This window comes from Cimex lectularius, unplaced genomic scaffold, assembly GCF_000648675.2.
Source record: "Cimex lectularius strain Harlan isolate CLEC.00 unplaced genomic scaffold, Clec_2.1 scaffold26, whole genome shotgun sequence".
Classification (NCBI taxonomy): domain Eukaryota; kingdom Metazoa; phylum Arthropoda; class Insecta; order Hemiptera; family Cimicidae; genus Cimex; species Cimex lectularius.
The window spans coordinates 296646-323469 of NW_019392721.1; the positions used below are offsets into that span (position 1 = coordinate 296646).

Consider the following 26824-nt stretch of genomic DNA (forward strand, 5'->3'; position numbering starts at 1 on the left):
TTTTTTCTTAAAGACCATACTATGATCCAATGTTTGTAAGTGAAAAAGTGGTCGATACTTCTAATAGTGTAAAATGTACAGCGCCTTAATTTTTAGAGTAAAGGGTAGTGCTCGGGGGTGCAGTGCTTCGTCTGGGCTCATCTCTTTGTCCACCTGAAGCTGCCAGCCATCTTGCCAGAAATTTTTTGAGATAATGATGATGATGGATAAAAGTAAATGGAGTTTTCGCTCCCAAGGCAGTGTTCTAGTTCCAGTTTCCTAGTTCACTCCGAAATCCAAAAGACGTGATCCTTCTTCTAATTAGTACTAGGTCATTGCTGCAATCCCATTCCTTATAAATTATGAGTATGAGTGGAACATCACCCGTAGAGGTTGATCACCTTTTTTATTATAAAAAAATTATTTTCTTAAATAAAACATTATAAAAATAAATACATTGCACTTTAACAAAGATAATTAATTTTTGAATAAACCAATTTGTTTAAATTATTGTTGTGCTTCATCTGGGTAGAGTCTCTTCGTCCGTACCTGAGCTGCCAAATGCCAAGCACCAGCTACCCTGCCAGGACATCAAATGCTTTACACACGCGGACACGCCTGTCAGTGTCAGTGGTACGAAACGCCGAAGTTAAATTCTGTCATCACTGATATCACATTATCACAAGTGACGGGAGTTTATAATGCGGTTATAAAACCAGGGAAAATGTTTCACCTTTGATAGCGATTATTGGGTGACGTTGGATTTTATTTTGAATTTGTTTGTTTTACCGATTGACGGATGACAACCAGGGCGTAGATTCAGACTCGAGCCGTCCCACATGAAAACATTCCGAAATGGACGAATTGAAGACGAAAATCTTCGATTTTATGCACATACAAGTGAGTCTAAGTTTGACATGATTTGAAACGTTTTCCCTATCAAAAAAAAAAAATTCTTCAACAGGTGAATCCAAAAATCCCCATCGTCGGTGGCTTCTCGACAGTCCAGCAGCAAAACGCACCCGAGCCCGAGGATGCTCCCGTCAGGAAGGAGAAGGAATCGGAACGACCCTCCGACCAGGAAATCCTCGAGGCAATTGACCCGAAGCATTTCTCGATGGAAAATGAGTTCGACCCTGGAAGATACGAACTCGAGGTATATCACAACAATTAACATTAAAAACAAATAATAAAATTGTAATGAAGTTTCCAACTTTCATCTTGGAATATATGATCTCAATAATTATTCAATCTTCCCTAGTGATAGGGATAAGAGAGGCAGCCACAAGGTCTACCGCTTCTCGACCTAAATAGATCTATTGTGTTTCCCTGTTAATTATAACTCACTGGCCAGCCTCAGACTATTAACCAGCCTCCACAGCTTTGCCAGGGGTTCCTTGGTGTAGGATCTTGCTTGTGGTTTTTTTGTCCTAGTTGCAAGAACCTGCACCTTCGCAGAAAGATAAAATAACCAGAATCCTGGTTCAGTTGCGGTTACCTTCCAGTAATTCTTTTGAAAGTTTTGCAGATGGTTCTTCTATGAATCTCTTCGCGTGCCTCATACCTGTGGTATTGTTCCAACAGGTTTTGGACTCATTAAGGATTTATTTTAAGATGTATCCTCTTTTTTGGCAGTCTACTAGGCCGCATAGGGTTCTATGGCTACGTTTATGGCCAACATGTCAACCTTTTCATTGCCTTTATGCCCTGAATAACCAGGGACCCATGCCAGGGTCAGGTCATTAGTGTCGCTGACTTCTGTCAGGACCTCCTTGCATTTCCAAACACTCTTTGCCTTCACCTCGCATGAGGCTAAAGCCCCGAAAGCTGCCTGGCTGTCAGAGAAAAAATGGCTATCTCCCGGGAATGTATTCCTAGCCTTTTTATTTCTCTGGCGCATTGTTCAATCGCTATGATTTCAGACTGGAAAACTGTAGCATACTTGCCTAGGTTTACCGTCAGTTTGATCTTGGGGTTCATCCCAAAGACCCCAGCTCCCGTATCCTTATCGGTTTTGGAGCCATCAGTAGGAATTTGCCTTTAGTGGTGTTCCCTTGGCCCATTCTTCCCATTCAGGTATCAGTATTTTGTACTTCTTGGTGAAGTTGTACTTTGGAGTAGTGGCATACCTAGAATGGCATCTGCCTGTATCTCCTCCCTTAGTTTCCATCATTTATTCACATGGCCTATCCTAGCAGATAGTTGTCCATTTATGATCCTGTGGGCTGCTGCTCTGGCTTCTCCTTGGATTAAAATGTAAAGTGGTGGGAAGTTTAACAAAACTTCCAGAGCCACAGTTGGCGTCAGTGACACTGAGACAAGCTTGTCTTTGGGTACCACTTAGTAGCCTTATTGCAATCATCCCTAACAATCACTGAAATGATAAATTAATCAAGACCATAAATTCTTGCAATAATCTAACATATTTAACAGAAACAGAACATAATTCATGTTCTACAATTCAGAGGATTGAGTGAATTAGGCAATACCCGTGCCTCTTTAATATCTAAAACTATCATTCTTACCTCACCATACGATGGTTTAGATTTGTTTCAGAGAGTCTTTCACACTGCTTCTATCAAGTAGGACTATTGTGTCTTCTTATATCTAGCTTTAGGTTTTTATTAGCATCTGCATTTTGTATCACCATAGCAATTACTGCTGATTATAATAATTCATTCGCTTTAAAGTTCTTATTTCAAAGCCTTAGTTCGATCGCGTTTTGAATATGCAGGTGTTGTATGGGCGCCCTCTAACAAAGGTGACATCAGACTAGAAAGGATTCAGAACTAAACTTTTAAATTTATTTCCTCCAGAAGTACTGGTCATGAATTGGATGAAGGATCTTCGGTCGGAACTACTCAATCAACACTCTGGAATTTTGGAGGAGTTTAGCTTCTTAACATGAATGTACATACATCAGGGTTTCCTCTGTTGCTTTACAGAATCTACTCATGTTCCACGATCTCTTTCAGATATTCTTTAAATCTACTACATATAATAATTCTGAGTTATTTCATGTGCAATCTGATATTTTATTTCTTTCTTCACAAATTCTGCATGTAGTCTCTAGATAGTCTATGTTCTCTGAGTCAAATGAAACATCTTCATTGTAAATTTTTTTAGTTTTTCTTTAAATGTTGTTCGTGTAATATTATAGATCATGTATGTTTTTATGGAACCCAAGCAAACAGTTTTTATTTTATAAGATAGTCTATATTTCCCCATTCCCTCATCAGCGATACCTTCCCGTATATACCTTCCGGAAGAAAGTTATTCTTCTATTACATTTTTCCAGACTAGGAAGTCCTGAAATATATACTACCTTTTAAATTAAAAAAAAATCTGGTTGTTTGACTTCCATATAAACGTACCTGATCTTTGCACTTAAAAATATCTTCGATAGCTTGTATTCCTATCCAGCCAGCAGCATGGTAGATCCTTTCTTTGAAGGTGATCTACCAGGGTTTATTTCCCTTATTAGATATGTCTTGAAAGGGTGGAGGGTGGCTTAGTTTTTGAAGTTAAGTTTAAAATATATTGTGAAACTTTTATGGTAATGAACCTGTAGTTTGGCAATGTCTTATTATTTTGATCTGTCTCTGCTGTTTTGATTGTTCGACACTTTTTGCTATTTAAAACAAGTTTTTGGGTTCCATAACTCAAGTTAGTAAAAAGCTAAAACATGTCTTAACAGACCAAAATGATCAGAAACTAGCAAACTAAAAATAAAATAAAGTTTAATTTGTCTAGAAATTTGTTGAAATGGATATGTCGAAGATAGAAGACCACTTGCATCATTTAAAGCAACAACAAGTGGTAGTTTCAAACAAAGTGTTGCAAATGATTCTCGAGAAACAGTCTGCCTGTCAAGAGGAGTTTACCAGGTAATATGTTTTAAATTAAAATTATTTAAATTTTGTGTTAATCTTATGCATTTTAGGATAACAGAAATTCAGGCTGGACTTGATATGATTTTGAAAGGTGTTCAAGTTGGAAGAGCTGAGCTCGGAATGGCCACCAGACACTTTACTACCGCAAGCCTCGGCATTTTAGCAAACTATAGAAAACGAACTTTGGCCCAACAGCTTTTGAGCTATTTAAATACAATAAAAACCTTGGTATTTGTCACTTGACACTTATGGTTGGTAATAGGATACAATTATATTTCTTGTTATAGTACAAAACGGAATCCAAATTACGAGAGCTTCTGAATACTGGCGATTTTCCTGGTGCTATTGGTCTTCTCCTTGAGTGCCAAGGTGTAGCTAGCACTTACAAACATTTCTCTTGCGTAGCAGCTTTAAGTATGAAACTTAAAGAGACGCTAGAAATGGCTGAAGAAAAGCTAGATAACACATTGGCTGAGGTTATTGTCAAGAATTTTTGTACTTCTATAACAATTTTTTTAAAAAACTAAATCAAGAACATTTTTTAAAAGATGTGTTGTGGCTTTGAAGAAAACATTTATGAAAAACTTCATTCGGCGTATTTTCTTCTCGGCAAAACACAAATTGCAATGGACCAATTTCCAATGCATTTCACTTCTGCAGTACAAACCACGGCTTCGAGTGTTGTGCGCAACTTTATTGACCCTGGACAGCAAAACTTGAGGGAAATGCAATATTCTGAAATGTGTAAGGTATGAAATATTAATTATTTTGATTTACGTAATGGTTGATTGCTACGTATGGAAATAAAATCCTTCCATAAAAAAAAAACTTTTCCAGGAAGTTAAAGAAGAAAATTTTATCCCTTGCCTCCTCACCCTTTGTAAATCCTTATGGTGTATTGTGTTAAGTTACAATAAAGTTGTAGCCTGGCATCACCAAACTTCAAAATTGACTGAAGGTACTTTATTCATAATTTTTATGATTTTATTTACAAATTACAGTATAAAGTTTTTGATCATCTCTGAGAATAATCAGGTTGATCAGGGATGATCAATTTGCATTTTCATCACTCCACATTTCTCATTTTATGTGCTTGTAGAAAAAAAATTATATACATTTTAGATTCAGATTTTGAAACAAAAAAGAATGAACAGAAAATTAAACAAAAGCTGAATAAGGGTTTCTCTAGACTCTGGCATGATGTACAGACAAGGGTCAGTTCACTTGTAATGGCGGCTAATCTTTCATTGTATAAGATTGATGACTTCCTCCAAGTTCTAGGCATCCTTCACAGGTATGTTTTTAATGTAGCATTATCTTTTTTTAAATTTTATATAAATACATCAATGTTATTTGACTTAGACTGACTCAGATCGGTGAAGAATTTTGTGAAAGCGAATCCGAAGAAGTCGCTTCTTCTGTAAGAGCTAAAAGTAGTGATTATTTTAATTCATATCACTCGGCAAGATTAGATGACTTGAAGGTCTTTCTTGAGAATGAATCATGGACACCATGTCCTGTCCGATGTGATTTCTCTCTTCTGCATCTTCAGGTAGGATTTTTTGTTTCCTGTAATGGTATTTTATTTTAAATGAGTTTTTCAGGAGTTCCAAAACATACGTTTAAGTGTGGAGGTATGTGCGGGTGTGAAAACTTTGCCAGACAACTCAGGTGAAACTAGCTCTGCCGGAACGAATTTCTTCAGTAGGTTTCCAAACCCTTTGGCGGGTACTCCTTTTGATTCGAGCTTCCAGGTGGATTCTAAAGAGGAGAACATTCTTGCAAACATTCCAGTCGGTTTAAATATTATTGAATTCTTACTTTAAGGCAAGTTTTAACTTCGGTTTTTAAATGTACAGGATGACGGTACGGGGTACTATAGTGAAGACAGTGAAGACGATGTTGAAATAAGCACAATAGATACAGATAGTAAAACCAAGTAATTTGACCTTGTTAATGTATAATTTTGTTAGTTATAATTTAGTAATTTTTATCGTATTTAAAGGAAAAGTATTTGCGAACCAAATTACAAAGGACCATTACTAACAAATACTACACTAACTGTCTTAAGGTCTTGTGGAAAATATCTACAGATGTCAAGGCTTTTGAAATCAATTTCATCTGAAGTTATTGTAGCGATGGCTCAGCTTTTTGAATACTACCTTTATACGATTAATTCTTTTTTTTCTTCCGATTTACCTGTGAGCATTTACATATTTAAACAAAATCATTATGTACACATATTTCAATAAAATTCCAGGACACTTTATGTGACAACTTTCCGTCCTTAAAGCTACAATCTGTTTTAAATCGAATTAAGGAAAGTCTTATCTTGTCTGATGAAACATTCCATGAGGGTGATAGTAATACAAAAGTTTGTATTTGTATGTGTGTAAACATAAAGTAAAATATTTAATGTTCGTGTTTTTTTCTGTAGGTTTATGTTGCTCAAATTTCTCCGATCGTTGATTTAAAGTCACCAGATACGGTTTATGGCCTGGGCGAAAGGATTATTGCCGTTGAATCTCTAATTTTTCTCGCTCAGGAGTATAATTTACTCAAATCATACCTGGAAAAATTGATTTCACCTCAATGTTCTTCTTTTGTATATCTCAACCAATTTTATAGCCAGGTATTTTGTATTTTTATTTTTCAATGGCCTAGTCAATTAAAAAAAAAAAAAAATTCCAGACTGTAGCAGTTGCAAGTGAAATTCGCAAATCAGTTTATGCATGTTCTGTGTGGAGGGCAATTGATGCCAAATGTATATTATCAAAAATGTCCAAAGTTGATTGGGAAGTAAAAGATGTAATGAGCCAACATAGTGAATATGTTGATGTTTTATGGGAGGTAAAGAAATACTTTTCTGTATTGTTTCTTCGTCTTATAAATTTATTAATTTTTTAAGGCAATAAAACTTTTTGATACCAGATTAAGTGTAATTAAAACATATTTCATCATACCTAAGCCAGCTTTAGATGTGATATGGGGCCGTTTGATACTCCTGATTTGTAATATTTTTGTAGAAGGGTAATACAGCTTTAAAAATAATATATGCTCCTCGAGTGAATGATTTAATGGAAGTCATTTCAGATTTGCCACATCGAAAAAATGTTCCAGCGGAGGAAGAGCATTGATGCAATTAGATTTTATACAATTAATTTCCAAAGTGCAGACTTTGTGTATGCTCTCTCCAATTCCACATAGAGAATTTGTCGAATCATACATCAAAGCTTATTACCAGACTGAAGATGTTTTAGAAACCTGGTTAAAAGATCATAAGGTAATAAATAAATATTCCTTGTAAATTTTACAAATGAAACACGTTTTAATCTGTTATTAGGAATATTCAAGCAAGCAACTGACCGCTCTTGTACATTGCGCGTGTCAAAGCAGCAAAAAGGCGAGACAGAAATTGTTACTGTTAATTGAAGAGTTGGAAAAAAACAGATGAATTATTTTATACAATTATTCCAGTTATTTGTATGTAAATGTATATGTATGTAATATTAAAAGTATACTTTTTTTTACATTGCTATCTTGAATTTGTTCCTACACCTATGCATGTTAAAAATAAACTCATATTACAGTTAAATCACATTTCGTATCTTCAACGGACTGAAGGATAAGTACGATATATGAACATATATCAAGATTATGGTATATCAATGGTAAAAGCTGAATTGTTTAATTTTTTTTACTGTTTTGTATGTGTATGTAAAGAAAATTTTTTATATGGATATATATTTAAAAAAAATTAAATATATGTATTTTTGAAAATATTGATCAATTTTTGTTTGAATTAGAAAATTATTTAAATGTTTGCTGTCTATTGCTAATTCAGTAGTGTGAATTGCCACATGTTTGATCCTGAAAAAAATGCGATCGATCAATTTCTTGGCCTCTTTAGGACTGATACTTAGAACTTCACAATTTGTGTTGTCTGTTTCAGTTAATGGTAACAACCGCCATTGGTTATACTTTTGTGGTTTGCGTGACATAAGTTCGGTCCATCCTTAAAAGGAAACCCCTACCTTTCTGTTCATGTTTAAAATAAGCATTTCAATGTTAAAATATGATTTATAAGATGGTGTAAGTTTGGGTAAGATCTTAAGAGGTAATATGTAGCAAAAACAACTTTTTGGGCTGTGCTGAGCAGTTTTTACTGGTTTATTCTATTATCCATTATTATGATAGTTTAATAAACAACCAAAAGCTCGGCACGACCCTAAAAGCTGTTTTTGGTCCATATTACCCCCGAAGAAGATCTTATCACCCAAACAACTTGCTGCAGGTCAATCAACATCCAAAACAATGACGTTTGTTGATCTTGAAGGGGGAACAAAATACGTTAAACGAGGGTGTTTTTGCCAATGTAAACAATATTTTATTAATAATTAATCACTTAAGCTTTTATCATTTTCTTCCTTTTATATAGATATTAAAAATAAATTTTGTAAATCCAAGAATGGGCTGGAGGGAGAGAAAGACTGCATTTTCCAATGGGTTGTCCTCAAAACGCAGTCAGTTGCTCTCAAGTTGTCATCCTGTACGTTAAGCGTACCTATTGTTTTCGTCTTTCTAGTTGCCTTAATCAGTACGCAGGAATTTACCTTCTGGTCTTGCCCTTTAGTCAGTCGCCGTTGAGACGCACAATTGTGAGAATCCTACTCCTCCATCTTTGGGCACCAGTGGATGAATAAGTATTAAGACATTGCTTCACTCCATTAAGCCAATTTTTACTTTACATTTTCTTCTTTGACGTTTTATATTAATGTATGAATTTTTAACTTTACTTATGTCAATTTTAGCCAAAATTTAATTTCTTTGTGTATATAATAAATTTGTATTCAGTAGAGCAATTGATTATTATATTTTTTATTATCACAATAAACCATTTACACTACAGCCGGCAACTTTCCCTGGTAGTACCCGGACTTGGAGGGTATATATATAAGACCAGCACTTTCTTACGATATTTGGGTACAAAATATCAACATTTTACTGTACAGTAAAAATATATTTTTATTATATTTTTACTGTACAGTAAAAATATATTTTTATTATATAATTTAAAATTGGTCCTGAAGTAGACCTCTTAGAAACGTGATCTGAAAGTACTCCTTACCGCGGAGTCTACGAGCCAAGAGCCTCTCACGCTAACCACTTGGCTACTGAGGTCCTGCTACTCCTCACTTGTTCTTACATATAAGAACTCTCATATGGTACAAAAATACTCATTTCTTATATGATGTGATGAAATGTATAAACATAAAATTTTTGAACATAATCAACTACTTATGTACCTTTTATTTGTTTAAAAACTAAACTTATAACATCTGGATGACAAAAGGCATTTATTATCTCTTTGCAACCGATTGTGTCTTTTTCAACTGCATCCTTTAGTTCATTCTGTTTTAAACATTTGCTTTTAAACAGATTTTGAATTTCTTCTTTTTTGCGTGATCTGATTGTGAACTGGTTTAAACAACTTGCATTTGATTTGGTCAATTTTGAAGTCTCGCCTGCATCCTGCAGACAGTAGTTGAGCTCTTCTAAACTATAATTAAAAGTGAAATCTGTCAAATCATCCTGTAAAAAACAAATACAATATTGAAAACTTCCAATAATTTTTTTGTGTAATTTTATCTAATACTTCATTTGGGTTGAGAACAGTTTTGATATTTTCTTCATCCATATTTTTTGTCAGGTTGGAAATAAATAGTTTCACCAAAGATTCTTCTACTCTTGATTTATTATCGGAGTCCTAAAACGGTTTGGTTTAAATTTTGAAAACATTAAATTCACTGCTTGGTATACCAAAGGAATCCAAGAATTAACACTTATAGCTGGGCTCTCATTTTGCACAAAATGCCACCATCTTTTAGGAACATAGAGAACATCCCCTGGCTCAAGAGTTATTATTTTACCTTCATTAATGTCTTGTAAATTAAATAGAACTTAAATTAATAACACAACTAAAACAAAAATACAAATTATTTGTGTGATTTCTTTATAAATCTTACTTGGAAATTCGTTGCACGTACAAAAAAAGTTGAAATCACTGTAAATACTAGATTCTTCATATGGCACTCTTGTTGGTCTCAGCCTGCCAATCTCTGAAGGGTTGAATAATAGCCATGTTTTTCTGTAAAACACCTAAAGTTAATGATATACTACTGTACTATATTTGTTTTCTTCTTTCTTAGAGGTTTGTTGCTTCTCTGTTTGATTTTGAGTAATTTTTACATATAAGAAAACGTTTCCAACCAATATCTATTAATTTTGAGGAATCCTCCCTTCATCAGATTTTTGTTATTGTAACAATACAATTTTTATAAGATAAAACTATTAATTTATTTTCAAACAAATTACCCTTCTAAAGTCGCAGGAAACACTTGGCTGTGTTTATGTTACACATATTGTCTCATTTTTATGCTTTTGTAATTTCACTATTTGTTGAATATGTTTTTAAATTGTGAACATATTCTTTATCTTTTTGTTTGTTAACATTATGGTTGTAAACATTTCTTCACATATTAAATTACTCAAATTTAAAGCTAATGAATCACAACAATTTTACAAGGGAAAAAAGATGTTACCGTCCATACAACTGGGCGACAAAGTTACAACCGTATGTATCAATATGACAAGGTGTGTGAGCACCCTCTGTTCCAATCCATAGCGTTGAATCCTTTGCAGTTCTTTCAGGGTATCCTACACACGCCCACGAAAAATCCTTAAAAATTATTATTTGTAAAATTAAAAATGTATAAATTAAAACATTTAAAATAAAATTGATATTACTTTACCAATTGTTCTATATTCTTTTCAAACCATTGGGCGATGTGCTTGTAATCGAAGTAGAACCAATTTTTATTGGCTTTCTCTTCCGGTTTGAAGAAAAGTGAAAGGAAATTTGACATTGTCATTTTCTCTTCTGCACATTTCCTCTCCCATTGGGGTTCCTAAAAGTAAGTATAAAATGCAATATCTTCCTTAAATGTTGTCAGTGTTTTAACAGGCAATTTTTAATAATCTTGCTTCTCATTTAAAAAATAAAATATTTAAGAGAAGATTCAGCCATTATAGTTTGGTTGACTTTGGTTGCCCTTCAAAGAAACTACAACGCTCATTAAGTAATATGGGGTAGCAAAGACAACATTTCCAAACCTTCTATCACTCTCCCATGACAGGTGGCCAATATCGGCAGTGACAGGTTTGGATCGTCCAGAAAGGGCTCTGACCTGACGGAAGTATGGTAAATTGTTTCAGATACTAACTTCACCAGGCTATCCTTTTTTGGCTTGTCCTCTCCCTATCCCTTTTTACTTTAAAATTAACAAGGTTTTCCTCCATCGAATGACTGGCAAACTCATTGCTGCAGTTGGAGAGGGCCAGGCTCCTAGCAAAGACTATTAACCAGTCATTGACATCTGAAAAAACAACTACATAACATGTGCATATATAATGCAGGGATGGATCTTGTGATGTTCTTCAATTTTTAAAATAAGTTATACTCCTTTAACGCGCCAACATAAACATGACACCCGAGATTAAGTCCAAAGTACTTTTAAAAAGGGCATCTGGTGGAGCCTAATTATACTTCATTGCAAAATAGTTGACTTTTTGCACCTTAACAGGTGCAATGTTGAAAAATATTTGCCAGACATTAATTAAAATTCAGCTAAAGTAAAAAATAGTAACTTTCAGTGAAATTTGTATATCTGATAAACCTAATTTTCTCGAAAAAAGAAAAACTCCCATAGATTTGGTTGAAATTTCCAAATTTAACAAAATATCAGATAAAATGCTGTTGTCTTCATATAAATTATAACCTTAGAAAGTAACATTCATCCCAGTGTACTCGATATTCCTCGGCGCGGGGTTAAATCACCCCTTCCTTTTATGCTAATAAATTACATTCATTCTTATAAATTACTATAAAGTCAAACACATGTACAACATAAACACACATAAAAAACTATATACATTTAAAAACCCCTATAGCCCTGAGGTACCGGAATAGCAATCTATGCCCGCTGCTGTGCCCCAAGACTACGCACAGGTCCGAGGATATGCCAATATATTTTCTATACACACCAAGCCTTCTACAATTGAAAAGGTGCTCATTATTAATTAATATTAATACTAAAATTACCCAAAGATTAAAAAAACATTCGTTTGTCATTATTCTAGAATTAGGACCTTTAAAAACTAAATTAATGTTTGTTATACATACAATTTATTGGAGACTTTAATTACTTTAAATTATTACAGCGATGACAATAAGCCTTACTTGAAATGGTGTGAAAATAAGACAGACAGCAATTATTACAGGATATTGAAAAATAGCATAAATGCTTGAGGATCGGAATAGCCCGAGTTTGGACAAATAAATCCATCATTTCATGGTGAACAGAAGCTACCAAATTCGATGATTTTTCAACTAAACGGTGAATGAGAATCACCACACAGTTGACTAAAAATTTAAACGCGTTATTTTTAAAATAGCCCTTATGTTGGAAGAAAAAAAAACACTGGGATAGATCTACCTGCACTACCTAGTACCTGCAGTGCAGTTGATCTCCCAAAGAAAAGATGTGTCTAAATCCCCCTTAGTATTGCTGAAAAATTTATTAAAATTATGAAAAATTACAGAACGTTATGTTTGAATATAATTTTTAGTAGTGATAAAAATTACCAAAATACTTACACTGCTGCATTCAAAACTTCCTTTCCTTAAAGGGTATGTAAGTTCACCTTTGCCCAGAAAGTTTCTCCATTCTTTTTCCTTCCATTTAACGACTTGCCAATTATTGCAGGCACCTTTGAAAATTAAAGGCTCGTCCCAAGATAAAATATCTTCTTTGATCATATTTACACGTTTTAATTATTGTTTACTAGATACTTTATTTTCTTCAAAACATTTTTGTTATCATTGGTTGTTCAAGGCGCCACATTTTTCCTTATCAGACTCGTTGATTGGGATGATTTTCAAATTGATTGAAAACTGATGATTTGAACGTTTTATGTTTTAAATTGGCAAAATACTTCTATTTTGACAATAAAATAAAATCATCAATTTTTTTTTTTTTTTTTAGTTTAAAGATTGTGCGAACTGGCGGATGTTTTTTATATTAGAACGCTTGCAAATTTAGCAAGTTGGAAAGTAGGTTTCGCATCAGGTTTTAGCTTGCTAGTAGAATAAATTTGAGATCGACGGAGTCAGCGTTTTTTAAAAACAATTTTTACATTACTTATATTATTTTATCTATCAAATTTTCGACTTATTTACACCAGTATCGTCATACAGTAAGTGGTCCCTTTTGACAGGAAATTTGCCCGACCTTCTGCGTCAAACATTAATTTAATAATTTTGAATAATTAATTAAAACTGTAGGAATGGCTGAAAGCAATGCCGCCCCATCGGCCAATGAAGAGCCCGTCGACGAAGAACTGGACGAATTATTAAACAGTATATATCTCAGATTAATTATTAATTACACAGAGATATTAATTACAGAGTACATTTTTTTAAATTTTTCCCCCCCTAACAGGTGCAATCAATGACTTTGACAAGCCCTCGGATGCTCCGGCTGAGGCGAAGACGGATGGAAAGGCTGACAAAGGTGTCGGTGACCTTTGGGGCTCAGAGTTTACAGCACTAGAAGCTGAAGAGGAGTTGAAACTGATGGAGCAAAAGATGAAAGAACTATTTTCAAGTTAACAGTTTGAATTTTTCTATTTTGAAGTTATTTGTAGCTATATTGGCCTTGGCCATTTCGGTCTGTCTATTCCTATCGGTTTTAGTATTTCATACACATTTTGCCAACTTGGCTTGCTCTTAGTTTTTTGCTATCTAATTCTGAACGCAATTAAACAAAGAATCGGCAGACCAGGGTGACTCGGCGAGATTGATTTACACTTTCGCCTTATGCCTAAAGCCTAGTTCGCACTTGAGCTCAAAGTTGCGTATCAGTGTTGCGGGGTTGAATATCCCGCTCAATCAGGAGAGTTGAGATTTAGCCTCATAACATGTCCCCATGTATCTGGAGTGTTTTACGGGTCTATGTGATGCAATATTTTGAGTCCCACCGAAATGGGATTCAGTGTGGATGTTGTGCAACAGTACAAGTTGCTTATTCAGAGATCGTGTGATGCGGTCTGGTATGATGTAGGTTTCAGAAAAACATTTTCTTGGCACGATAAAGAAAATGTTTTTCTGAAACCTACATCACACCAGACCGCATCTCACGATCTCTGAATAATTATTGATTAACGGTCACTAATCACCACACATTACAAGTTGTGTAGATGTGTTCCAGGGGCAGTTGGAGTGTGATTGTGAGTTTACGATAGGGAAATTGAATTTCTAAATTTTGTGTTTTCATTAAGCACCTTCGGTGCATCATTTGCAAGAGATTTTCAAAATCTTTGGGTATCATCCTTAAAAAGTTGATAAAACCCTTACATCTTCTAAGCTTGATGTGTCCAAAAGATCACGGCATGTATCATTGTTTACTAAATAATTTTAGGACCCACCTACTTGATTTCTATTTATATCTTTAATTAATAATGACAATGACATAGGAACACCCGCGAGGCCTAACTCCTGAGACATTTTCTAGGGAACTGCCTCTACAGTTCTGATGTCATTTATTTTTGTGGGCCAGCCCTCGAACAGACGCGCAACGTTGATCCTTGTGTGGACTAAGCTTAAGTACAAGAAGTTTGACCGAAATCTGTTAAGCCTGATTGGACTAATTTTCCATTTTAATTGTAACGATGTGCTTGTAATCATTTATTAAGTTAATGTCTGTTTTCCAGGCATGGGCGATGGTGCTTTCGGTGGATCGGAAGAGCTAGACGATGATTTTAAGAAAATTGCCGCTGAAGCAAATAGATATTTTACAGACAGTACATCTAGAGATACTGATTTTACCAATAAAATATCCCAAGCGCTTAAAAGTTTATCAGTTGATGCTGAAAACGTTAAAGTAATTATTTGTATTTCTGTTCATATTATTTCCTTTTTTATTTAGTTTAGAATTCCAGATTATTGGGATCATCGTAATGGCCTGTTTTCAGAAAATTGTTTTCAAAGCATTAATTTTCTTTTTTTAAGACCCCATTGGATCCTGAAGCACTCTCTTCTATGTTTAACGGATTGCAGTTTGGTGAATCTGGTATGCCGGGTGATTTTTTACCTATGATGCACGATATAATGCAAATGTTTCTTTCAAAAGAAGTGTTCTACCCTCCATTGAAAGACATCTGTGTTAAGGTATGTTCTAAGATCCTTTAATTTACCTATTATAATTATATTATAATTTTTTTCCCATTAGTTCCCCAAATGGTTGGAAAGAGAAAAAGGTAATTTGACAGAAAATGATTACCAAAATTACGTTAAACAACATAAACTAATGGAAAACGTTTGCCACGAGTTTGAACAAGAGAACGCTAATGACAGTGATGAAGTTAGAAAAAATAGGTTTACCAAAATTTTAAGCCTCATGGAGGAGGTATGCTGAATGAATTTATTTATACTGTGCGTATTGAATTTTAACATATTTCAATTTCATTTATGTAGATCCAAAAGTTTGGCGTCCTCCCTGAAGAATTTACTGAAGCGTCCCTATTGCAAAATCTTGATGGACTGAAACTCCCTCCTGATATGCCCCGTCTTGAACCTGGTCAATGTGCAGTTATGTAAAAATAGATGCCTTTTTCTTAGTTAAAAAAAAACTGTAAATTATATTTTTTTATTTATTGTAACTGTGCAATGGGGAGGGGGTAGTCTTTTTGAAAAAGAATCGTGTTTCTTTTAGTTCACTACATGTTTGTGTTACCTTGTCTTTACTCTTTTTAAATATTTCTATTGTAACAATAATAAAATATTAGGCCTAATGATTAAGTGGTTTGTTGAATGAGCACTTTATAAAATGTGATTAATTTTATTGTTGTTTTTAAGTTTGTATAGTAAATATTCTTATTTGTATCATTTTATCAATACTTTTATTTACTTTAAATAATTTTCCCATGTACATTTTCTTTATGGTATTTTTTTTTAAATGTTTTTCATTTGTTCAGATTGTAGTGGAGATGCTATGACATTGTACTGAAAATTTATCGCACAAAAGACTTGCTTATCCTAATTTTACCTCAAAGAGAGAGTGTCTGAGAAAGGAATTATAAGAAGTCTTTACAAATGTTTGTTACGATAATCAGTGCCTAACTTGTTAATCATAAAGTTTTAACTTCTGAGAATTTGTTCAAAATTAAGTGAATTAATAACACTGAAAGTTTTTTAACAGACAAACAGATTATCAAGGACAAGTAGGCAAGAAATAATTTTTTAGGTCTAACTTAACATACTGTAGTAATTTATTAGCTTAAGGCTATAAATATGCCATTATAAGTGATGACATGTCTCGAATGGACGGGGTGGAGTAATTCATTAGCACTCACATGCTAATATTTCTTGTATCTTCAACTTTCAAGGTGGAACCTGAAACTGGTTTTTGGAACCTTGTACACTATATTTTCGCAGTGGTTATTTTGTACCACAAAAATAATTATTTCTCTACTTTCTAATATCCTGAAGAGATGAAATAAGAATACCTAAGACCTTGATCAAGATGATGCCGATATGGTAGATGAGAAGTTGGTTAAAATACAGATTACAGTATATTTATCAGATAAATATTGTATATAGATAATTTTTTGTTGTTACTTTACACGAGAATATGTAAATAAACTAAGTTTCAGTATAATAATTTTTCTCAGTGTGCTTTATGTCATAAAAGAAAGGACATGCTGAAAGACAATACAGGAGAGTGCCGACTGACATGTCTCTTTATTCTTTACATAAAAGTATGAAAAACCATTAACACTTCACTCCAACATGGCCAATGATCTGAACAACAGATGTAAATACTTAATTAATTATATATATTTAATAGAAGCTGATAAAATTTAGTATTAATCTAGAATCACACCTGTGAATTGTACAGTCCTGCTAATCTAGTATAATCGTTAATAAAAAGTGTTTCTATGAAGCCGCGATTTCCTTATAATTAGAATAAAATCGGATAGTCGAAATGAGAAGTTTGTGGCATGGGCGATCAAAGTCACGGTAGCTCAAGTGGTAGAGCAGCGGCGTATTAGCTGAAAGTCGTGGGTTCGATCCCGCCTGTGACACAAATTTTTTATTTAAAAAAAAATTGTGTATAATTAATTGAGTATTTATATATTTAATAGAAGCTGATAAAATTTAGTATTGACAGGTGTAAACTTTCATAAATATAGGAAGAGCTCAGATTTATGTGCAATTGCTTCTTTTTTTAGACTACTCTGAACATTGCAAGATGAAGTTATTTATCAAGTCAATTTAGCAAAGTTTAATGTTGCATGTTATATTTTGTATTTTTTAAGGAAAAAATTTTATTATATCAGACAGCATCTGTACAGTTAATTAATTTTTTTATTAATGCCAAAAGTCAGAAGAAGCAAATCTAAAATAACAGGATGGTTAGAAAAATTTTATCCAGGGTTATAATACAAATGGCATTGTTTTATTACGCTGTATGTGACAAAACTGACAGAGTTGAGAAAAAAATCTCAAATTGATGCTCACTGTACCACTATTAAGTACACTCTTTTGTAAAAGGTGGTTCTATCTTCTAATAGAACACCTTTTACCAAACTAAATTTTCCTGTTATTGTTAAGTTTCTGTTCCTGTTAATTAATTAATAATCCTTCCCACATTTTAAACTCTCTCACCTAATCCTGTTTCCCTTCACGTTGAAAGGAACCCCTTAAATTTGCTTTATCCAAGATACCTTTCCTAGTGACTACTTCTGTATTAGCCCTTCTACCATCACTGTATTTATTGACTCCCATGCCCTTATATCCTCTTTTAAATCTGGCTTCCGAAAATTTCATAGTTTTCAGACAGGCCTTTTCAAAATCTCATATATTTGCCTAGGCATTGATGATAATAAGTGTACTTTATTGTGTGGTGTTTAGTGACCGTTAGTTAATGATTATTTGGAAATCGTGAGATGCGGTCTGGTGTGACGTAGGTTTTAGAAAAACATTTTCTTTATTGTGCCAATTTTTCGATCTTAATTGAGATCATCTTCAGGGCCTGAGAGAAAAAAAAAATTTTTTTTAAAACCCAAAAGGAATTGGAAAAATTAAAAAATGGTTAAAAAACCCAAGCCCCGAAAAAGAACCCAAAAAAACCCCAAAACGTTGCACGATAAAGAAAATGTTTTTCTAAAACCTACGTCATACCAGACCGCATCTCACCATCTCCAAATAATCACGTACTGTTATTATTGTTCTACTGGATTTTTCTATTGCTCAATTTGCTTATTTGAAAAATGAAGCTTCTTTTTGGTTTTTCTTTTACTGCTACTAATCTCATCTATTCTTATCTCTCTGACAGAATTCGGAGAGTTAAAGCTTCAAATTCTATCTCCTTTTCTTTCTCAATTTAATCTGCTGTACCCCAAGGCTCTATTCCTAGACCTTTACCCTTTTCCATGTTTCTAAATGATCTTCGATTAGTTCTTAATTTCTCCCAATTTTCATCTTCCTCTGCTTTACATACAATGTCCTACATGAAACATCTCTCAAGCTATCTCACTGCTCAAACGTGATCTTCATTCTCTCAACCGAAGGTTGAGAAATATTAGCATTCAGAGAGTTACAGCTTCAAATTCTATCTCCTTTTCTTTCTCGATTTCATCCGGTGTACCCCAAGGCTCTATTCTTAGACCTTTACCTTTTCCATGTTTCTAAATGATCTTCAATTAGTTCTTTATTTCTCCCAATTTTCATCTTTATACAGATGACTCAGCTTTACATTCAAGCCCCTGGAGTCCTCTAAAACTTTAGCCTTATACTTAAAAAGTGCAGGGTCAAGACTATGGAATTCGCTTCCAAGGTGTTCTGCTTCCTCCCTGGCTTGTTTCAGGTCCATGACATCTGAATTTTAAGAAATATTATAAACAAATTTATTTCTAATATATGTACATGTTATGGAGCTTTAAGCCCTATTTGCAACTATAAAATAAATAAATATAGTGTTATTTGTAAGATAAACTAAGTGATTTATTCTAAACAATTTTTATAATCTAAATAATTTAATATAAGGAATCAAAACAAGAGTTGTTCAAGTAAACATTTAGGGTAACAAATGTGAAAGTATCACATCACTGGTCACACAATTGTAACCAGTAAACACGTGATCTGTGGTATCTCTTGTACTTTTACCTCAAATGTTATCACTTTATCAGGTCTACAAGTCAAATTCTTGAGTGGGTCATTAAGTGATAATTACTGGGGATATCGCTTCCTTCACCATTATAAAATATATATCGCTTTGAAGTACAAGTCTTCGATTATTTTTGGAATATTTGTTAAAAAAATGGCTTTAAATAAATTAGCAATCGATGCTGTTAATTTGGTGAATAAACGAGTTTTAATGAGGTGAGTTTATCAATTTTAATCTAACTTAAATATTTGATCCCCAAATAAATGATAAAATTCACTGAATTATATACATAAAAATGCATTAAAGTCTAAAGTTAATAAAACTGATCAACAATGAATTAAAAAGTGTAAAATTGTACCATTGCATAACTAGATTTATACTTATCATTTAGTATTAATTACTGAAATAGTTGAAAAAATACATAAAAGGTGATTGAAAATAGGTTAGTCTATTTATACTTTTTTAAGGGTATAAATAACAATGGTCTAATAATAAAACTCAATGGTTTGAAATGAAATTACTCGATGTCTGTATAAAACTCAGATAAAATGGGAAAGAAATAGCCAACTTAAATATATCTTGAATATCCACTGTTTTTCGTGGTCCGCTAGACCAATTAATATCATTCAATTATGTAAGGTTTTAAGTTGAGATAAAAAATTCAGTGTCACGAGCGGGATTTGAACCCACGACCTTCGGCTTGATATGCTACTGCTCTACCACTTGAGCTATCGCGACTTTGATCCCCTCAGGCACTAACTTCCCATCTCAACTTATTCAAAAAGGAATTAGAAAATTAGAATTCAAAAAGGTGTGGTTGAGATGGGAAGTTAGTGTCTGAGGGGATCGAAATCATGATAGTTCAAGTGGTAGAGTAGCGGCGTATCAAGCCAAAGATCGTGGGTTCGAATCCCGCTCATGACTTAAAACCTTAAATAATTGTATGATATCTTGAATATGTTAATATAACATATTAACTCAATTTTACATTGATTTTCAGGGTGGATTTTAATGTCCCGTTGAAGGATGGGAAAATAACAAATAACCAACGGATTGTCGCCGCTTTAGACAGTGTGAAGTACGCACTGGACCAAAATGCAAAAAGCATCGTACTTATGTCGCACCTCGGGAGGCCCGATGGCACAAAGAATATGAAATACACACTCAAACCAATAGCCGCTGAGTTAAAAACTCTGTTGAACAGGTATTCTAGGTATTGTTTTTAAATCCTGACCTCACCGGTTCCTTTCGTCCTACCTGGCCCATGCCTGTGTAACGTATCATATGCTATACGGTCTATTCTCCATGTAATTCTTCCGTTTTTCCTTATAAAAGGGAGGTGACTTTTCTTTCTGACTGTGTCGGCCCTGATGTGGAAAAAGTCTGCGAAGACCCGAAGCCTGGTTCTGTTATTTTACTAGAGAACTTACGCTTCCACGTTGAAGAAGAGGGAAAAGGCGTTGATAGTTCTGGGCAAAAGGTGATTAATTTCTTTACATACTAAAAGTGCTCTGTCTTGGTTTGTACAAAAAATTGGTGATCGAATTGATTAAATTTCAGAAGATGGCCAAGTTGGAATGCTTTTAGCCTTACGATTATTTTTATAGTTATCAAACAAATGAAACTCATTTTAAATGTAAATATCCAAATATTTCAAACAAGCAAAATGAGGAACACTTCCTGCTAAATCAAGTTTTGTAGGGTTTCTTTAAAAACTGATAGAAGTTAAATTGGGGAAAATAGCCTAAGAGATTGGTGTTACTCCGGGGAAGGGCTAATAATCTGGAGAAATTTAATACAGTGGATAGAATGGATAGATGCCATTTTCCACGGCTGAGATATAAAGTTGTCAATACTGTGATTATTTTGTTTTTATATTTTTATTAATTTATTTACTTATTTTTTAAATTGTAGACAAATTTGTAAAATGTAAAACAAGTGGTTTGACTGGCATTACCCCATTCTCCCCTATATCTTGAGATCATTTCCTATATTTTAAATTTTTCTGTACCTGCTCTTTTGTTCATTTGGACTTAGAATGGCTAAAAGTTTAAACAGGTCCGACAGAAAATGATTAGAAAGTACCAAGCTACAAGATATTTTTGTTGTATTATAATAAAATAAGTTTCCATAATTTCAAAAGGCAAAAACAATAATTTATATATTAGATCAAAGTACAAACTAGATATTTCAGAAGTGAAAATAGAAAAAGATTATCAGCATAAATTGAGCGTTTATTGGGATGCTACATTGTATTTTGGTTGTTACCATTTTGGTGTGTCTATCCTCACTGGATTGGTCTGTCAAATACATTTCGGTGTGTAGAGATTAGTGACCGTTAATCGATAGTTATTCAGATATCGTGAGATGCGGTCGGGTGTGATGTGGGTTTCAGAAAAACATTTTCTTTATCGTGCCAACGTTTCGATCTTTTATTGAGATCATCTTCAGGGCTCAAACTGTTTGCCTTCTGTGTAATTGTGCCATCCTTGCATGTCATGTTGAGAGTGCCAGTGTGTCTTGTGTTTCAAGATGATCTCAATAAAAGATCGAAACGTTGGCACAATAAAGAAAATGTTTTTCTGAAACCCACATCACACCCGACCGCATCTCACGATATCTGAATAACTAAACATTTCGGTGTGTTGCTATCTTGACCTAGCACTGAAGATTTTTAACAACCCAATAAGAGGATTATCCTATGGTAGCCTAGGGTCAGAGTGACAAACTCTAGACTCATGCGGCCATGGGTGCGATTCCCGCTTTTGTCCTGGCCTTTTATTTATTTATTTTTCCCAATAGACACAAAAGAAAAATATGATTGCTCTGGCCAATATTGACAAAATAAGGCCATTAAAAAAATACATGCATTAAATAATAATTAAGAAAGATTTAAAGGTGACCAACCGGCTACTATTCACAATATATTTGGTGGGATTGGGGCTGTGGTCCGATGAATGTTGTGGGGGGGAATATATATATATATATATATATANTGTTTCAAACACTATAATATCTAGAAAATCTAAAAGAAAAGTAAAGTAGTTCTTTTATGGATAGTTTAACTCTTCATTATAGGTGGGCGAAATAATTTACTCTACCATCTTACTGCAATGTGCATAGAAATAATAAAGAAATTAAAGTTTGTATACATAGTTACAATACAAGACAACAAAATAATTTAAAGTTAAAATAAAGGTAGTTTTTTTAAATCAAAAAGAGGCTTTATGACTAATGATACATTAGTTTTCATGGACTTTCTACAATCAATAATGTTGCTGTTAGATATATATTGATTAACTGAATTTAAGTTATTTATTTTATTTTTTATTTTTTTTATTTTTTAAGTTTATTCATATGAAATATTTTAAAGGAACAAATCTTCAGCTCATTTCATTATATTCAATTTTTTTTCTCTTTGGTTGTGGTCTACCAATCCTCACCGTGTTAGTCTGTCAGATGCGTCTAAGCATTTTGCCATTTTCATAGTTGTGTTTGGGTGGCAAAATGTCAAAATGTGTGACAGACCAACTCGTCGAGGATTGGTTGACCATCGGATGACAATGCAGAAAACGAAAAATCTCACAATTTATACAGTAAATATTAAACAGTGATAATCGTAATTATCCTTCATTAATTGCAATAAAAATATTGTTTTAAAATTACCAACTAAAATTTCTTTTCAGTAACTTTTGTTGGTATAACGTTAAATTTTAATTTTGTAATTAATGCATTTCAGTTTAAACCACTCCTCCAGAGCCCTGCCAAAACCTCGGAGGTAAAAACGATTATAACTTCTGAGGGGAAAATAACAATGCCAGCATTTTGGGTTTTTCATTGTACGATGAGATTTTTATTGTTTTTGTGATTATTGCATGAAATAAAGGGTATTAGAAATAATTTGTAGGTTATTTAAACTTATGTGATATTAACTTCGAAGTAAACAAATATTTGTTTGTCATTCAGAATTTCGTTGGTCTGTTATTTTATGCAGTTTAAAATATGTTGGTAAATTTTGTAGCGTGATCATATGCTTTCATACTGGTAATGCCCTCTTGTTGTTTTTTGCCTATTAGACTGACCAAAGACACTTTCACATTTTATAAACTTACAGGACACACAAACCTCAAATATGGTTAAATATGTCCAACAGAAACAGTTAGCAAGCAGAACAAGATGGAGACAAACTATCAATTTATCACTTGAATACAAATGTCAACAAAATATCTCACAATTTAGGCAAAAATTTATCGTTAAGTGCAATAATATGTAAAAAATGTTGGTATTGATTGGTTTGTTTTGTTTCAATGTTATCAATATTATTGCTATATTTAACAATATCGAACATAACATTGAATTTACATATAGAAGAAAATCCAATAGTATTTGCATGATGATTAAAATAAATATAAAAACCTTTATGTCTGTATGATGTTTTCTCATTAATTGATTCAAATGTTTAGCATTATCATATTTGCTTACATATAAGTTCTCCCTTTCAATATGCATGTTTTTTATTATTTTAATTACAAATATCTTATTCTCTTTATTTGTTTACTCTAGGTAAAGGCGAATAAAGAATCTGTGACAAAATTCAGACAGTCTTTGAGGAAATTGGGTGACATTTATGTAAATGATGCCTTTGGTACTGCCCACAGGGCACATAGTTCTATGCTAGGGGAAGGCTTTGAACAAAGGGCTGCAGGATTCCTATTGAAAAAAGAACTCGAATACTTCGCAAAGGCTTTAGACAATCCAGAAAAGTAACAGTTTTGAAAAACACACTACAGCATCAAAGATATGAATATTTACTCTAATTTTGTTTTAATTGGCAGACCTTTTCTGGCTATACTAGGTGGGGCTAAAGTTGCCGATAAAATTCCTCTGATTGAAAATCTTCTGGATAAAGTTTCAGAAATGATAATAGGTGGAGGGATGGCGTATACATTTTTAAAAGAGATGAACAATATGAAAGTAAGACAGTCTTGTTTAATAATTTTGTAAATTAATATAGTTTTTATTTTTATTTTGTTGTTTAGTCACTATTAGAGTTATGTATTACTTTTTGCACTTTTGAACATTGTTTACTAAATTATTTATCATAGTTTTTCATTACGTTTGTTTACAACATTTCGTGCCAGACCCTGGCTCCTCTTCAGTTAAGACTCTAACTGCAAGGAAAAGCTATTATAAATAGTTTAGTATAGAAACATTGTAGTAATAGTACAAAAAAGTAATAACTGTAGTGTATTGATTGAGATAAAAAAAGTCAATGTCACAAGCGGGATTCGAACCCACGACCTTCGGCTTAATACGCCGCTGCTCTACCACTTGAGCTATGCTGAATTCAATCCACTCGGACACTAACTTCCCATCTCAACCCAACTTTTCAAATTTTTCTTTCTTTTTGCCATTTTTATCTCAACCAATACCTTACATAAAGATTAATTAATTTAAAGATGTTATTTTTGCATCACAAACAACAAGTTACGTGAAATAAAACCATGTGTAACTGCATGGAACTCCTCCTCCCGCAAATCAAGGAAAGAGGAAACTGTACTTGCGAGGTTGAGAATAGGACACTGTAGAATCACCCATGAGTACCTCATGAGACGTGAATCCCCCCCGAACTGTACGACTTGTGGCGTGCTTCTAACCGTGAAACACATACTCACTGAATGCAGAACATATAATCACTTAAGAGACAAACACAATCTAACAGACGATATTTACTGCACCCTTAGTGACGATGGTTCCATTTCCGATCTGTTTGCTTTTCTCAGGGAATCGGTAGTGTCATTTCATTGATGTTGAGTCCGGTATCGGGAACGCGTAGAAATTGTATTGAATTTAATTGACTTTTTTTTCGGCTCGTGAGGCTTGGGATCGGCGGGGTGCGGAGCAGTGTGGCCGGCCGTGGCGGGGGACGCCCGGAGGAGCCTACAAGGGCGAAATGAAGCCCGAGGCCTGTGATGGATGTGGGAGTGGGGGCGCAGCACCCGCACATCCATCGGAAGGCCTAGTAGGATAATAGAAGTAAGAAGTAAGGAAATAATACATCCGGCGCTCTTTCGCCCTTGCACCAGCCCGGGGGCTTCGTGGCTTGCGCCGGACTCTGGCCTACGACACTTGTGTGCCTTATGGATAATTATCAAGGCAAAAAATGACCTAAATGGTTGAATTGCCTTTATAATAATGAAAAAAAAAGATGTTATTTGGTTAATCAGGCCATGAAATCTAATGAATTTAATAACTATAATTTTGTAAATTGTTTTCAAACAATATATTTCTTGTAGATTGGTGATNACCAATATCTTACATAAAGATTAATTAATTTAAAGATGTTATTTGGTTAATCAGGCCATGAAATCTAATGAATTTAATAACTATAATTTTGTAAATTGTTTTCAAACAATACATTTCTTGTAGATTGGTGATTCTTTATATGATAAGGAAGGAGCCAAAATTGTTAGTAAACTAATGCAAAAGGCTGAGAATAATAAAGTGAAGATTCACCTTCCTATTGATTTTGTAACTGCGAATAAGTTCGCTGAAGATGCTGAAACTGGTGTAGCTACTGTAAAAGAGGGCATACCGGACGGATGGATGGGATTGGACATCGGACCAGACACGAGAGTTGCTTTTAGTGAACCTATCAAAAGAGCTAAAGTTATTGTTTGGAATGGGTAAAAAACATTTTAATTAAAAAACCAATGTGTATAATTTTCTATTATATAGATTTGTTTCAGGCCACCTGGTGTTTTTGAATTTGAAAAATTTTCTTGTGGTACTCGTGCAGTCATGGATGCTGTAGTGGAAGCAACATGCCTTGGCGCGACAACAATTATAGGAGGTGGCGACACAGCTACGTGCGCTGCAAAATATAAGACTGAAGATAAAGTATCCCATGTGTCTACGGGTGGTGGTGCCAGCTTGGAACTCCTTGAAGGTAAATTAAAATTTAAACAAATTATTGAGCTTACTAAATTTATTTATTTTTTAATAGGAAAGACCCTTCCTGGAGTTGCTGCACTTTCGAATGCTTAACTACTAAAAAAATTAACATATTTTACAAATAGAAATTTATTTTTTTAAAAAGAAAATACATTTATATACGTCTATTGAAGCCCCAATTTGTTGCATCTTTATACTTTAAAGAATATAATTTTTAAAAATTATTATTAAACCATTGTATTTATTATGAATTTGAATACCTCAGCTTTCTTATGATTATTCTTGAATGTCGAATTGAAAGAAAATAAATAACCGAAATTTTAAATTTTAAACGAACTCAGCTTAACTAAAACCCAGGTTGACTGAAATGAGTGGTGTGTGAGAATGGAGTGTTATGGTTAAATCTTGCTGCTAATTATGCTGATGCGATATAACAGTGGGTAAAATCTAAATCTAAACTTCATCAATACAGTTCTCAAGTGCTGAACTGCATGATGGTGAAGCTAGTTAATTATGAAAAAAATTAATGACTTAAGCTCTTTTTCTCTAGTATTCATTTCAGCTAAAGTAATTAGTACTATTCTTCATATTTATATATACATGGATTATTTGGTTTTAATTGGAAATTATGTTTTTTACTCCTTTCACTGCATGCCAACAGCCTCCATGGATTATTTGAAAAATTGATTTATCCAAAACGACTCCCCCCCC

At 33.6% G+C, this 26824-nt stretch overlaps 4 protein-coding genes across 5 annotated transcripts; 3 read left to right on the forward strand and 1 right to left on the reverse strand.

Annotated features, from left to right (window-relative positions):
* Window positions 1–379: 379 nt before the first annotated feature.
* LOC106669250 (syndetin) lies at window positions 380–7402 on the forward strand. The gene is made up of 18 exons (XM_014398585.2): window positions 380–879; window positions 944–1135; window positions 3733–3866; window positions 3923–4100; window positions 4160–4348; window positions 4421–4621; window positions 4710–4830; window positions 4995–5166; window positions 5235–5424; window positions 5477–5665; window positions 5732–5811; window positions 5878–6073; window positions 6133–6246; window positions 6310–6504; window positions 6564–6722; window positions 6781–6902; window positions 6966–7155; window positions 7216–7402. The coding sequence occupies exons 1-18, from the start codon at window positions 835–837 to the stop codon at window positions 7324–7326; spliced, it is 2778 nt and encodes a 925-aa protein (XP_014254071.1). The 5' UTR covers window positions 380–834; the 3' UTR covers window positions 7327–7402.
* Window positions 7403–9167: 1765 nt separating this feature from the next.
* On the reverse strand, window positions 9168–13056 carry LOC106669258 (HSPB1-associated protein 1). Its single transcript, XM_014398595.2, has 7 exons — window positions 12589–13056; window positions 10685–10840; window positions 10475–10611; window positions 9899–10020; window positions 9693–9814; window positions 9529–9639; window positions 9168–9464 (listed from the first exon to the last, which is right to left on the reverse strand). The coding sequence occupies exons 1-7, from the start codon at window positions 12748–12750 to the stop codon at window positions 9171–9173; spliced, it is 1104 nt and encodes a 367-aa protein (XP_014254081.1). The 5' UTR covers window positions 12751–13056; the 3' UTR covers window positions 9168–9170.
* Window positions 13048–15832, forward strand: LOC106669259 (peroxisomal biogenesis factor 19). The gene is made up of 7 exons (XM_014398596.1): window positions 13048–13187; window positions 13276–13350; window positions 13433–13597; window positions 14703–14872; window positions 15001–15159; window positions 15221–15397; window positions 15466–15832. The coding sequence occupies exons 2-7, from the start codon at window positions 13278–13280 to the stop codon at window positions 15586–15588; spliced, it is 867 nt and encodes a 288-aa protein (XP_014254082.1). The 5' UTR covers window positions 13048–13187; window positions 13276–13277; the 3' UTR covers window positions 15589–15832.
* A 3310-nt stretch (window positions 15833–19142) lies between these two features.
* LOC106669220 (phosphoglycerate kinase) lies at window positions 19143–26251 on the forward strand. 2 transcript variants are annotated; one of them, XM_024226647.1, is made up of 9 exons: window positions 19143–19374; window positions 20160–20363; window positions 20495–20639; window positions 22899–22937; window positions 23723–23922; window positions 23995–24133; window positions 25589–25845; window positions 25909–26108; window positions 26166–26251. In XM_024226647.1, exons 1-9 carry the CDS (start codon window positions 19313–19315, stop codon window positions 26204–26206), a joined length of 1287 nt encoding a protein of 428 aa, XP_024082415.1. In that variant the 5' UTR covers window positions 19143–19312; the 3' UTR covers window positions 26207–26251. The 2 variants fall into 2 exon arrangements, with proteins under 2 accessions (XP_024082415.1, XP_024082416.1); XM_024226648.1 differs by lacking the exon at window positions 22899–22937 and having other exon boundaries at window positions 26166–26206.
* The last annotated feature ends 573 nt before the right edge of the window (window positions 26252–26824 follow it).